The 14892-nt window shown below is 38.6% G+C and overlaps 2 protein-coding genes across 2 annotated transcripts; one reads left to right on the plus strand and one right to left on the minus strand.

Moving 5' to 3' along the window:
* The first annotated feature begins 324 nt into the window (after positions 1-324).
* LOC126789048 (5-methyltetrahydropteroyltriglutamate--homocysteine methyltransferase) lies at positions 325-4545 on the plus strand. Its single transcript, XM_050515109.1, has 11 exons — positions 325-462; positions 1021-1374; positions 1472-1559; positions 1770-1897; positions 2000-2391; positions 2466-2629; positions 2774-2854; positions 2953-3119; positions 3210-3313; positions 3407-3861; positions 3951-4545. Exons 2-11 carry the CDS (start codon positions 1025-1027, stop codon positions 4317-4319), a joined length of 2298 nt encoding a protein of 765 aa, XP_050371066.1. The 5' UTR covers positions 325-462; positions 1021-1024; the 3' UTR covers positions 4320-4545.
* A 4610-nt stretch (positions 4546-9155) lies between these two features.
* Positions 9156-9835, minus strand: LOC126788989 (inactive protein RESTRICTED TEV MOVEMENT 2-like). The gene is made up of 2 exons (XM_050515036.1): positions 9703-9835; positions 9156-9562 (listed from the first exon to the last, which is right to left on the minus strand). The coding sequence occupies exons 1-2, from the start codon at positions 9812-9814 to the stop codon at positions 9216-9218; spliced, it is 459 nt and encodes a 152-aa protein (XP_050370993.1). The 5' UTR covers positions 9815-9835; the 3' UTR covers positions 9156-9215.
* Between the last annotated feature and the right edge of the window lie 5057 nt (positions 9836-14892).

Raw genomic sequence — 14892 nt, forward strand, 5'->3', positions numbered from 1 at the left:
AACCCGGTGACATTTCAAGGCACTGGCCACAGGGTATAAAAATCTTTTAGAAATAATTAAATTAATAAATAATCGTGTAATTAGATCTAATGTCTCCACTCCCCACCCACTCGCAAATATGTATTTGTATTGGACCCCCACCTACCGCCACTCCAAATTTCAATCACGCGACCGTGAAACCAATAAAGCGATCTACCCTTTCTTTCCCAATAAAAAGAAAAATCAAAAGCCAGTAAAAAAAAGAGGGCTCAGTAAAAACAAAAAAGGAACTCAGATCGAGTAGATGTCAGGTGGACGAAAGTAATGGATTGCTATAAATAAGGAGAACGGGTGAGGCATTCGAACTCGCTCCATTCTCTTCTCTCTCTATCTCTCCTCCGAAACCACAACTGAGGATTGCAGAGAAGAAGCAGAAGAGAAGTACCACCACCCCCCGTTTTATCACCGAGAACCAGTCTTAAGGTACGACCCTTTCTTCCCCCTTCTCCTTCTCTCCCTTATTATTATCTGCTCCCCCCTGCCCCTCTCTCTCTCTGTCTCACTCTCTCCCATTTCTCCAATGCCTACGTGAATCAACTTCTCTTTCTAAAGATTGTCATCGTTTGCCAGTCTCCAATTCCCGCTTCGGGTTTGTGTTTTCCACTTGTTTGCTTCAGCCCAACTGCCCCTGTCGTTAGGGTTTTTTTTGTTCTGCGCTACATTTTCCGTCGCAGATCTGGTTTTGGGCCTTGTAGATCTGGATATTGGGCCTTTTTCGGTTGTTTTGTAGTAGATCTGACTTCACCTTAGCTTCTTTGGAGTGTTCTCGTGACCCTCCATTTCTCTTGCAGTAGATCTACAGCTCCTCTTGTTACGAACTATGATGAATTTCAATGCTTAGATCTATTAGTGCCAAGTTTTTTCATTTTCCTTTTGGCTTGCATGATTGATATATATTCTGATCTGATTTCGTTATACTATCATTAATACGAATCACCGACATTAATATTTAATCTGATGAAGCAAGTATAATTCCTACAGAGAAATGGCGTCTCACATTGTTGGATACCCCCGCATGGGCCCCAAGAGAGAGCTCAAGTTTGCCTTGGAGTCCTTCTGGGATGGCAAGAGCAGTGCCGAAGATTTGAAAAAGGTGTCTGCTGATCTCAGGTGCTCCATCTGGAAGCAGATGGCTGACGCCGGGATCAAGCACATTCCCAGCAACACTTTCTCTTACTACGATCAGGTCCTAGACACCACCGCCTTGCTCGGGGCTGTTCCACCTAGATACGGCTGGAACGGTGGCGAGATTGGATTCGACACTTACTTCTCCATGGCCAGAGGAAATGCCTCTGTTCCTGCTATGGAGATGACCAAGTGGTTCGATACCAACTAGTACGCGATCTTGTCCTTTTCTACTACACTTTGTTTCCCTAGTATTATGAATGGGAATGCCATGTTGATGCTGACTTTGCCTAATGTATTGATGCAGCCATTTCATTGTCCCTGAGTTGGGTCCTGAAGTCAAGTTCTCATATGCTTCCCACAAGGCTGTTGAGGAATACAAGGAGGCTAAAGCTGTGAGTGTTTAGGACGTTCAATTTTATTCATTTTCTGCATGTGGTTAAGTGACATTTATATCATCATGTGTGATGAGCAATGTTGGGTTCTGTTTCATTATGAATGCTACGGTTGTGGTGGATATGTGAATGGCAATTCTACTTATCAATGTGGCATTTCAGTTATACATTTTGTTGCAGAACTGTTTGTAATTTTAAAACCTTTTGCAGCTTGGAGTTGATACAGTCCCAGTCCTTGTTGGTCCAGTGTCGTACTTGTTGCTCTCGAAACCAGCAAAGGGTGTTGAGAAGACATTCTCACTTCTCTCTCTTCTAGGAAAGATCATTCCTGTTTACAAGTAATAAATCCGCTTTGTTCTTGTATCTGAGATTCATTTTGGCTTTGCGTTTTTTCATTCTCACTTATCCTGTGTCCTGATTTAACTTCAATATATCTTTAGGGAAGTTATATGTGAGCTCAAGGCAGCTGGAGCTTCATGGATTCAGTTTGATGAGCCCACACTTGTTATGGATCTTGATTCTCACAAGTTGCAAGCATTCACTGATGCCTACTCTCAGCTAGAATCAACACTGTCTGGCTTGAATGTTCTTATTGAGACCTACTTTGCCGATGTACCTGCTGAGGCATTCAAGACCCTTACTTCCTTGAAGGGCGTGACTGCCTATGGTTTTGATTTAGTTCGTGGTACTAAGACCCTTGAGTTGATCAAGAGTCACTTCCCTAAAGGAAAGTACCTCTTTGCTGGATTGGTTGATGGAAGGAACATTTGGGCTAATGACCTCTCAGCTTCCCTCAGTACATTGCAGGCCCTTGAAGGCATTGTTGGCAAAGGTATTCAAGTTTTATGCAGTTTTTGGCAAATGATGACGGCTGCAGTTTATTAATTCTTTATATGTTTTGTGTAGACCACCTTGTTGTCTCTACCTCCTGCTCTCTTCTTCACACTGCTGTTGATCTTGTCAATGAGACTAAGCTGGACAATGAAATCAAATCGTGGCTCGCTTTTGCTGCCCAGAAAATTGTTGAAGTTAATGCTTTGGCAAAGGCATTGGCCGGTCACAAGGATGAGGTACAACCTTTTAATCTTTCATTACAAATGATCCTGAATTTATCTGTAAAGCACAAATCATTTCTCGGTTTTAAATTTGATTGAAATATTTTGTTCAGTGGTTTTTTAAATTTGATTGATCTCCTTTTTGTGTTGCATCGTCAGGCCTTTTTCTCAAGCAATGCCGCAGCTCAAGCTTCAAGGAAATGTTCCCCAAGGGTGACCAATGAGGCTGTTCAAAAGGCTGTGAGTGCTGTTTGCCTGTCTTGCTCCTTTTATGTTTGCTGTTAAATTCGTATTATATATTTGAATATTGTTGCTTACAATTTTCTGGGTATCTTCAGGCCGCGGCTTTGAAGGGTTCTGACCACCGTCGTGCTACTAATGTGAGTGCCAGACTCGATGCTCAACAGAAGAAGCTTAATCTTCCAATTCTCCCAACTACCACCATTGGATCATTCCCTCAGACCATTGAACTCAGAAGGGTCCGCCGTGAATACAAGGCCAAAAAGTAAGAAAGCTAAATGTTCTTTGTCATTTTAACAAAATGTGAGATTGTTCAATCAATTGCTGATGTATGCCTCTTGATTCTTTCCTTTAGGATCTCTGAGGAGGAGTATGTGAAGGCCATTAAGGAGGAGATTAGCAAAGTTGTCAAGCTGCAGGAAGAGCTTGACATTGATGTCCTTGTTCATGGGGAGCCTGAGGTGAGCCTTTTATAACAAAACAGGGGACGTTGAATATTGGGTTTTCTATATTTATGTGAGTCTAGAATTTATTATTGTTGATTCTCATGGCAAAGAAACGACATGGTTGAGTACTTCGGAGAGCAATTATCTGGGTTTGCCTTTACTGTCAATGGGTGGGTGCAATCTTATGGATCTCGATGTGTGAAGCCCCCAATCATCTATGGTGATGTGAGCCGCCCAAAGCCAATGACTGTGTTCTGGTCATCTGCTGCTCAGAGCATGACTGCCCGCCCAATGAAGGGAATGCTTACAGGCCCTGTTACCATCCTCAACTGGTCCTTTGTTAGAAATGACCAGCCCAGGTCTGAGACTACCTACCAGATTGCTTTGGCCATCAAGGATGAAGTGGAGGATCTCGAGAAAGCTGGTATCAATGTTATTCAAATTGATGAGGCTGCATTGAGAGAAGGGTTGCCTCTCAGGAAGTCTGAGCAAGCTCACTACTTGGACTGGGCTGTGCACTCATTCAGGATCACCAATGTTGGTGTGCAGGACACTACTCAGGTCTTTTTCCCACTTGACATGTATTTTTGTTTTCTAGTATTTTGTATGCCAGGTTGTCTTAACTACTTGTCTTTATACAAACCCCACAGATTCACACTCACATGTGCTATTCCAACTTTAACGATATCATCCACTCAATCATCAACATGGATGCTGATGTGATCACCATTGAGAATTCTCGCTCTGATGAGAAGCTCCTGTCAGTCTTCCGCGAGGGAGTGAAGTATGGTGCTGGTATTGGTCCTGGTGTTTATGACATTCACTCTCCAAGAATACCATCAACTGAGGAGATCGCCGACCGGATTAACAAGATGCTTGCAGTCCTCGAGACAAATATCTTGTGGGTTAACCCAGACTGTGGGCTTAAGACTCGCAAGTACGCTGAGGTGAAGCCAGCCCTCAGTGCCATGGTTGCTGCTGCCAAGCAACTCCGCACCCAGCTTGCCAGTGCTAAATGAGGATTTGATGAAAGTTGGGGCATTCAAATGAATTGAAGGATTCAACGCATCTTACTTGGATTTACAAATCATGTTTGATTGTTTAATAACTGTGTGATGAAATATCTTATTAGCGTTTTAATGTCCTTTTACTGGCTTCTTTTTTTGTTTTCTTGTTATATTTTGTATTTTTGAGGCTCTGCCTCCTATCAATTTTAAAGGGCATCAAACTGCTTTGCTTGGTGTATTTCTTGAATGAAAATGAAGAGAGATATTAATAGCAATGTGTCCCCTGGTGTGATATCAATCCCATTATTTTCTGCGTGCAGGTCTTTAGTTCCTCTTAAGATAATAACCTTTGGCACCTTGTTTAATTTTGTTCCCCAGTGCTTAGTGCAGACGACACTGTTGATTCACCATGCATCTTGTCATCACTGTCCCAAGTTGAATGAATCTCGGGGGAGACTAACCCGTTGTGATTCCAACATTGCTCGTGATACAGTTTTCTTCTGGCTACCAAATGACCATGTGATTTTGAAGAACTTCAGGCACAATTCCTACCAACATACAAGGAAACCATGTAAAGCCCATTCGCTTCCTTTCCTTGTTGGAGCAAGTTCACCTTCAAGCTCACTTGGTCAGAACACTGTCATCTCTTCTCTGATTTTTTTTTTGGGCAAGTAATGTTACAAACGCCGGAACTTCTCTTAGAGAGAGGAGATTGAGAATGAATCAGAATGAGAAGGAATGAGAGAGAGGAGGAGTCATTCTAATTTTTCTTTTTTACTTGTTATTCGGAATCGTAATCAATCGATTCATGTGTTTACCAATATGTATGAATGAGAATCATAAAAAGATAAATACCAAAATGACCTTAAGTATAACTCACTAGTCACTACTATAACAAATAGGGGTATTTTGGGGTTATTCATAAATTATCCTGATAATTTATGAATGAGTTTGATTCAGCCTTTTATTGGGAATCAATACTTAAGTTCCCGTTCGGAATCAGAAAATGGGGATTGATTGTTGAATGACTCGTGGGACCCACAACCATTTCATTCCGGGTAGTTGGTAAACACCATTTTGAAGGGGAAACAGTCATTCCACGGGGAATCATTCCCTTTGATGGTAAGTAAACACGCCCTTAGTCTAAGTACTCCAGTTTCCTTGTCTTCGCATTCAAGCAGACTGCAATATTGACCGTCCTTTCTTCTTCAACATTGACTCCAACCATTCCCCTCTAAAATCTTCATACTTTTTTAAAGATACAAGAATATTGTAAATTTAGGATAAATTTGGATTCCTAATTTTTTTCTTCTTATATTCACTACTAGAAAAAAGAGTTCTCACACTGATTTTAATCTGTGAGAATTGAAGGTATTTCACACGGATGTCAGTGTCAGAAAGCTATTAGACACGGTGCGCATATAGAAAGTCTATCGGTGTACTTTGGAGGAGGGGGGCTAATAGCTATTAGACACAGATTTTAAATTCCGTGCGAGTTGTTAACGTGGGTCCCATGAATATCCACGACCATACTCAATTTGTCCAATAGGTTATCAGTGTCAATAAATTTCTTTATTCACATTGATATCTGTGTGTTATACTACAATACACACTGATATCAGTGTGATGTCTTGAGTCTTATAATAGATTTAAAAAAATCAATATTGGCCTAATATATATTACTCATATATCTCCATCAATATTTATATCAATTTCTTATCCAAGAATAAAATCAATTTGAGGCTTTAAGGAAATGATTAACTTTTATTATAACTTAGAGTAACAATTACACATGGAAAATTTCACAATGACAAACAACAAGTTCACAAAAATCTATCTCAATAAATCTAATATAAGTCAGACTAGAAATACTAAAAAACATTCTTCAGAACTGTATCACACTTCCAGCTGGAGTAGCCTCATTCTCAAGTACCTGCAAAGTATGAGAACTCTAATCAGACCAATATTATGACACATGATGAAGCTCAAATTCAGCAGAAACTGAGTAATGAAACTATATAAATCCTATTCAAGTCTTTTTTCTCACCAGCCCCTTTGGCAACTGCACTCTGGACCAAAGTGAGTTCCACTGGATGGCTTTCAGCTTTCAGCAATATTAGTAAACATACCAGAGGACTTAACCATTGGCCTAGTCTTGCATATGCCATTCTGCAAATATAGCAACCAATCATCTTAGTATACAAAGACCAACAAATAAAAAAGAAAATAGAGATAGCAGAGCATTTCAAAGCAGGACTGTAGTAACTCTGGAATCAAGTATAGTATGTGATATATATATATATATATATTTATTTATGTTAGTACGAATCAAGTTAAGTATGATTAAAACCATCTTCTTCTATAAGCTAATTAGCAATTCTGGAATAAGAACTGAACGATAATAAAAAAGAACAGATGTTAAATGGAACAGATGAAACCTGAAAACTGAACTGAAAGCAAGGAGGTTCACTGAAAATTCTGGGCTGCAGACTTAACAATATTTGAATTTAAACAAACATTAATAAGAGAATTTCAACCTCCGGAACTTCCTAAAGATTCGGCATCTCATCTTTCTCATACATGTAAGAATTTTCCTGCACATAGAGAGCCACAATATATGTAAGCATACTCACATAGAACCAGAGCCAACTTATATATTTACCGACTTCATTTGTAGACATCATTTTACCACGCCGACATTGCTGGTTACTTGCCGCCTCTCCGACCTCGCTCTCTTCCACATCAACTCCATGCAGACCCAATCACTACATCTATTGCCTGCAACAAAATCATTGTGCGCTTAATTTAGCAGGCTCATAGACGTACATGCTTAATAAATCAGTTCAATTGAATTCTTTTATTTTTCAGAAGTATGACATGTTAAACAAAAGATGAATAAAAGGAACTAAGATTGTAACCTTGTTAAACATAATATTCATCAAGCATGGGAATGATCACTATGACATGTCTTGTACTTATTGTAATAATCTTCATCACGTAGGCATTTTAACTGCAAGCCAGAGATAATAGATATGTGCTCTTTCTATACACCAAAAAGATGCATGACTACTATCAAAACAAAAACAAAGTATGACTCCAAGCATGTTGATAACATGTATCACAGATAAGTGCAAAAGATAAATTGATAACATGTATCCAGCAAATTGAACAATGATATGCATAGATCAAGCTTTCACAAGAATTAGATATAAGATATTGTAAGAAGAGAAAAAAAAAACGTTTCTGCAACTCCATAATAGAGAGTTAGAGGAATCCACAAGACATTATGATTCAGAAGAGCCAATTATTAAAACTTACATATCATCTTGACAAAAAGAAAATTATACTCATTGCACTATGATTAGTTAATTACCTTTTTGGATGTTGTCTGATAGGCTTCCTCTGTATGTTCATACTCAGATTCTTGTGTGGGAAAAGTAGTATAGTGATGATCCATTTGCAAGTTTATAAATGAAATAGCAAAATAATTGCTAACTTATTTCCTGTATATTTGCCATATACTGCATTCATTGAATTTTTGTAGTGGTGGTATTGTAATATAGTTGCATATAATAGTTGTAATACAACAGCAAGATTATAGAAGCATGATTATAGCTGTAGCGCACATATATTGTTAAATCTGAGACAATATTCAATCAATGGAAAGCTATATTCAGCTTATGCATGCAGATACCAAGCTACCACGAATGCTAACTTATCATCTCATATAATCATGTACACTCTAATAACAACTCAAGCACCAACTAAAGCATCAAAATCTAACATAGCGCCTTAATAAGCTGATTTAACGCACACATCCACCGTGCCAAGATCGACACAACACATATCATACAAAGGTCATATTAGTAACCAAATCAAGATTTCAAACACAAACACACGAATTAGCACTCTCAATTTCAATTCCTCAAAGCAATAAATTGTACTAATATTCAAGAAGGAAATCGAAGCGTACCGTAATCTGGACGCGGACGCTTTCCCATGTCGAAAACCATCCCCGGCGGCGGCGGCAACTGCAGTCCATCGTTGTACCTCTAATAACATCGACCATTCTCAAGTCTCTTTGACTATGTGAGGCTTTGAATCTCAGAGATTTCATCAGCACTAGACTGAAAGCAACGAAAGAAGGGGAAGGAGAGGGCGGCACATTCCGATCTGGAGAAGGGACTCAAGGGAGAGTCCGTCGATGCGGCGCAATTTTGTTCCTTTTTTTTTTATCTCTCGAACCCTTTCTCTTCACTTAATACATGGGCATAAGGCTTATGTGAATATTAAATATACAAAGGATATGTATTGTGCTTAATACCTACTGTCAACAGTGAGGCAACAAAATCTCCCACTGAAATCTGTGTAAATAAGGTTTTTCACCGACAATCATGTGTTATCTATGTATATTCTTATAACACACTGATTTTTGTGTGTATTATTTTTTACACACTGATTTTGGTAGTTATTATTAGTTTAGAGATTGTGTGTGGACCCACATATACTCATTTCACACGGTTAACTGTGTGAGTTAGTATCTCACACATATTTATGACAATCAGTGTGAGTAAAATCAGTGTGAAAGTTATTTTTGCTAGTAGTGATTGGGGATGATTAGAGAATATGTTGGAATGAAATAGCCTTATTTTTCTATAAAATGGAGAAACTGTTGGAGACTTAGAGTTGCTCTTATAGAATTGTTTACTTTCTAGGTATAGAGAGTGCAGTCATTAGGCACGCCGCCGGATAGAGATGCAAAGCTCAGGTTTTTCTCGCAAGAATATTAGTACTGGTCTGTTTGATGAAATTTATCTCGAAAATACGATGGAAAGACTTAATGAAAAACAAATCATTAATTAGTAGTAAATGTTTAAGTTAAATACATGCATACGTTCAATACAAGAGTCAGCTCCCTATAACTTCCATAGTTGTGTAATATTTGAATATTCCGTAACCTCCAACTGCGGCCATCGCAACAAGAGCTGGTGTAATCCACATAAGCAAACTCTTGTTCGCCAACGCAATTGGATTATATGTGTGATCATTTGAAGGTTTATTTTTGGGTACTTTTATAGAAAGAACACCATCATGAAACGTTGCACAAATATCCTCAACTCTATAGACATCAGGAGAAACTTTGAAACTCTGTCGGAAGCGACTCCATCTACTTCCATTCACTGGACGTTCGCCTTCAATCTTTATCGTTCCTTTCTTGTTGTTAACATAGACACTGAATTGTGCCATCTTGAAGCCTGTATAGATAGATACACACGCATACACAAACGTTTTTTGTTTATAGCAAATGCATTTTCAATGAATCAAATCTTTTAACATGTATACTGCAGCTCCTAAATTATTTCAGAAACAGAACATATATAAAATGATATGGTACCATGGAGAGGAATCTGGTAAGTGTCATGGAGTTCTTCTTTTTGGAACTTGCAATAAGGCATGTAATCCTCATAGGAACGTATGATGGTAACGACTTCACTATCGGAATCCATATTATGGGAATGGGTAGCTGCTTTCGCAATATATATGTAGGATTAATAGTGATTAACTTGAGAGAAGTTTATGGAGGATACATCGTTTTTTCCTTGTATGCATATATATACCAGGGATTTTGTTATAAATATCTGGTCTTACAGGTTTCTTGTAGGTTTTGTCTAAGCATTTCTTTATCTCGAGGCACGCAGAGAATATATGGATGGGCAACTTTTGGATGGGAAGCCACCACTCATGCAACAGTTAACAGCTTTAATTGATCATGTTCATTTGTGCCTAAAACCTGCAATAAGCTTCTTCACAAGATAGTTGGACATGTTTTGGAGACTGTAGTGTCCTGAATGGCTGAATTTATACATGGCAAGTTTCTTCCTAGAACCCAAGAATAACTTGTAATGGGTTGTTGTTTTACTCAGGTCGGCCCTGTGTCTATGGAGGCTTAAGACATAAAATATATTAAAACCCCAAAATAAGTACTTAAAAAACTCGAAACACAAAGACAAAATAAATTCGTCTAGTACATATTAATAGCTCGCAAGTCACAAGTTTAAATTTCGACGAATTATGATGATTTCGTGATCTCTTATACGGAGAACCTCTTTGAAGTTACATAGAAAAACACTAATAAAAAGTTAAGACTTTGTTTTTATTGTAATCTCATGTGTCTCACTTGTTTAGTGAATAATGGTAACTTTTCATCACAATGAATAACAATTCGTCGTTCTAACTCATTTTCATTCATTTCTAAAATATATGGCTCTAGGCTTGAGTCTACTCACTCTTGCCCTAGGGGCTACCGGGCTAGGGCCGGCCGTGTTTACTGGCATTGATGCTTATTGACTTCCTCTGTGTATCACCCTTCCCCCTAAAAAAAATTGCATTTCCATTCTAAGAAAAGAAAGAAAAAAAGAAGAAATATTGGTAATTGAATTAAGAAGGAAAAAAGTCAAAAATATGGGCCAATTTTTTTTTTTTTAGTTTTGCCAACAAGAAGGTTGATCAGGTAAACACGATATGTGATTGCCAACAAGCAGGTTGATCTAGGCCTCATCATTTAGCCCGCGGACCCGAAAAGCCTGCGGAGGCCCGCAAGCCCGACAGACTTTTACCCGACCCGGCCCGTGGGCCCGGCCCACCAAAATCCCGCAAAGCCCGGCCCGTGAAAGCCCGCCAAATAATAAAATATTATACATACCTATTTTATTAGGTTTAGAATAAAACTATTGCATTATGAAGCAACTATATTAAGGAAACTTCTCGGGATCGATCGACACCAGTCGATATGATCGGTATATATATTTAGTGACCCTGTAAAAATTTCATCCAATTCGGAACTCGTTTGACCGTCGAAATTTCCAGTAAACCGAAAACAACACTAATATGTCATAAGGGAAGACCCATTACCAAAATGCGAACACCAAAAGTCGTTGGCATATCTGAAATCACCTAATTTTTGTCACTGATTGTGTGCAGTCGCACCAAGGAAACTCATTTAGAAAAGCCCCAGTCAATGAGGATTTTAATATGTCAAAACGCTTTTTCTTTGTTGACCGTAGGTACGGACGGTCAAACAATATCCAAAACGGACGAAATTTTTACGGGTTCCCTAAATATATATACCGATCACATCTACTGGTGTCGATCGACCATATTTCGAACTAGAGTTATTAATCGCCGAAGCGTCTACTAATGTATTATAACCTTTATATTAGGTTTATATTAAAACTATCACATTATAAAGTGACTATATGAAAGAAACTTGTCGGGATCGATCGACACCGGCCGATGTGATTGGTATATATATTTAGTGATCTTGTAAAAATTTCATCCAATTCGGACTTCGTTTAACCGTCAAAATTTTTGGTAAATCGAAAACACCACTAATATGCCTTAAGGGAGGACCTATTACAAATCTGCGAATGCTGAAAGCCGTTTGCATATATGAAATTACCTAATTTTTGTTATCTATCGTGCGCGGTCGAACTTAAGAAATCTATTTGGCAAAGCCCCGGTCAATGGGGTTTAAATATGTCAAAACGCCTTTTTTTAGTTGACCATTGGTACGAACGGTCAAATCATGTGCAAAACGGACCAAATTTTTACGGGTTTCCTAACTATATATACCAATCACATCTACTGGTGTCGATTGACCATATTTTGAATTGGAGTTGTCGATTACCGAAGTGTCCACTAATGTATTATAATATTTATACTAGGTTTTATAATAAAACTATCACATTATAAAGTGACTATATGAAGTAAACTTATCGGAATCGATCGACACTAGCCGATGTGATCAATATATATATTTAATGACCATGTAAAAATTTCATCCAATTCGGACTTCGTTTAACCGTCGGAATTTTCGGTAAATCGAAAACACCACTAATATGCTATAAGGGAGGATCTATTACAAATAAGTGAATGCCTTAAGGGATGACCTATTACAAATCTGCGAATGCTGAAAGCCGTTTGCATATATGAAATCACCTAATTTTTGTTATCTATCGTGCGCGGTCGAACTGAAGAAATCTATTTGGCAAAACCTCGGTCAATGGGGTTTAAATATGTCAAAACGCCTCTTTTTAGTTGACCGTTGGTACGAACGGTCAAATCATGTGCAAAACGGACCAAATTTTTACGGATTTCCTAAAAATATATACCAATCACATCTACTAGTGTCGATCGACCATATTTTGAATTGGAGTTGTCGATCGCCGAAGTGTCCACTAATGTATTATAACATTTATACTAGGTTTATAATAAAACTATCACATTATAAAGTGACTATATGAAGGAAACTTATCGGAATCGATCGACACTAGCCGATGTGATCAATATATATATTTAATGACCATGTAAAAATTTCATCTAATTCGGACTTCGCTTAACCGTCAGAATTTTCGGTAAATAGAAAACACCACTAATATGCTATAAGGGAGGACTTATTACAAATATGCGAATGCCGAAAGCCGTTTACATATATGAAATCATCTAATTTTTGTTATCTATCGTGCCCGGTCGAACTGAAGAAATCTATTTGGCAAAACCCCGGTCAATGAGGTTTAAATATGTCAAAACGTCTCTTTTTTAGTTGACCGTTGGTACGAACGGTCAAATCATGTCAAAAACGAACTAAATTTTTACGGGTTTCCTAAATATATATACCAATCACATCTATTGGTGTCGATCGACCATATTTTGAATTGGAGTTGTCGATCGCCGAAGTGTCCACTAATGTATTATAACATTTATACTAGGTTTATAATAAAACTATCACATTATGAAGCGACTATATGAAGGAAACTTATTGGAATCGATCGATACCATTCGATGTGATCAATATATATATATTTAATGATCATTTTCAAATTTTATCCAATTCGGACCTCGTTTAACCGTCGGAATTTCTGGTAAACCAAAAACAACACTAATATCCCCTAAGGGGGGACCAATTACCAAGATGCGAATGTGGAAATTTGTTTACATATTTGAAATCACCTAATTTTATGTCACCGATCGTGCGTGGTCGCAACAAGAAAACAATTTGGCAAAGCCCCGGTCAATTAGGTTTTATTATGTGAAAACACCTCTTTTTTTTGTTGACCGAAAATTCCGACGGTTAAACGAGGTCCGAATTGGATGAAATTTTTACACGGTCACTAAATATATATATCGATCACATCTATTGGTGTCGATCGACAATAATTTCGAAACTAGAATTTATTTGTGAATTTTGTTTTAGAATGTTTTCTAATAATTCTTTTATTGGTTCGAACCCTTAAATTAGAGTATTATATTATTTTTCTAATACAAGCCCGTAAGGCCCGGCACGGCCCGCAAGGCCCGCCTTAGGTGGGCGGGCTTGGATCTTCGTATTTTGAAAATACCCGGCCCGCCACTCATTCAAAATTTATTAAGGCCCGACCCGGCTCAAGCTTGTCACTCATGGGCCGGGCCGGGCCGAGCCCGGCCCATTCACGAGCCCTAGGTTGATCAGGTTGAGACACCAATCCATTAATAAAAAAGTTTAACTAATTAGCCCATCATTTCAAGGGAACGACAGAGATAAGCGATTGCTACAATCCTAAAACTAGAACTACTGCAAATTTAAAAGCGTTGCACATACATTTTTAAGAAAGAGTGAGGGCAAGTGGAGTGTGACAATTCAATTTTAAATTGTTAAACAACAATAAACGTGACACATGGTCCAATAATATTGTACGATAATGTCTTAATTTAACGACATTTAAACTTTTAAAGTGTTGGGTTTAATCACGAAAGACATTAATACAATATTATTCACTCACTTATAAGTTATATTATATTTGTCACTATTCTAATGTGAGATATCTCGTCTTTGTGTCAATTGCATTATGTGCATTTAATACATATGAATGAGATGCAATTATCCCTCACGGTCTTATAAAACCGTCCATTATGTCACGGACCTAGCCATTTGGCTGGCACACTTGGTCCATGCGGCGCTCCATCCCCATGGAGCCAGCCTTATCCAACGGGGCAATACACTGGTTTCGCGCTGCCTTGGGCTCATCAGGGGATCGGCTCCAGACCCCTACCTGTGTGTAGGGCGGCCAACTCGCCTCTTTGACGTTAAGTCCTCGACTAGCGACAAGCTCTCCGAATTTAACCGGGTTGGCATGCCTGAATCCCTCGGAATGAGCAGCCATATATCTCCCACACATTGAATCTTGGAGCAAATCCCACATATCCTTGATGTTCTTTCGACCAGCAGCCCACGATCGACACTCCCAAAATAGGGACGTGACAATTAGCTGACCAAGCCTTCTTAAAATAATGTCATATTCAGTAGCAGCAAACCAAAAGTAAAAATTGTCCAGGATTACCATGGATGGATCCAAGGTTATCAAGCCCCATCCCCAATACTTACGTAGAGGAAGCTTCCCCAAGAGAAGAGTAATCAAAAATGAAAAGCACTCGGATCATATAATGTGATAGAAAAACAACCGGGGTCCTATATTTGAGCCCGCGGTTAAGTTGGCTGAAAGGCAACCCAGAAGAGACTAAGCAGGACTAGTGCAGAGGTCTAAGCGGA

The sequence above is a fragment of the Argentina anserina genome, chromosome 1, assembly GCF_933775445.1.
Source record: "Argentina anserina chromosome 1, drPotAnse1.1, whole genome shotgun sequence".
NCBI classification, from domain to species: domain Eukaryota; kingdom Viridiplantae; phylum Streptophyta; class Magnoliopsida; order Rosales; family Rosaceae; genus Argentina; species Argentina anserina.

What these genes read in the sequence shown, in the direction of transcription:
- LOC126789048 (XM_050515109.1), top strand. Translation starts at nt 1,025, where the DNA reads ATGGCGTCTCACATTGTTGGATACCCCCGCATGGGCCCCAAGAGAGAG. An exon ending in TGGCCGGTCACAAGGATGAG is followed by an intron (nt 2,630 to 2,773) that starts GTACAACCTTTT and finishes TTGCATCGTCAG; the next exon opens with GCCTTTTTCTCAAGCAATGC. An exon ending in GTGTGCAGGACACTACTCAG is followed by an intron (nt 3,862 to 3,950) that starts GTCTTTTTCCCA and finishes CAAACCCCACAG; the next exon opens with ATTCACACTCACATGTGCTA.
- LOC126788989 (XM_050515036.1), bottom strand. Translation starts at nt 9,814, where the DNA reads ATGGATTCCGATAGTGAAGTCGTTACCATCATACGTTCCTATGAGGAT. An exon ending in TTACCAGATTCCTCTCCATG is followed by an intron (nt 9,563 to 9,702) that starts GTACCATATCAT and finishes CTATCTATACAG; the next exon opens with GCTTCAAGATGGCACAATTC.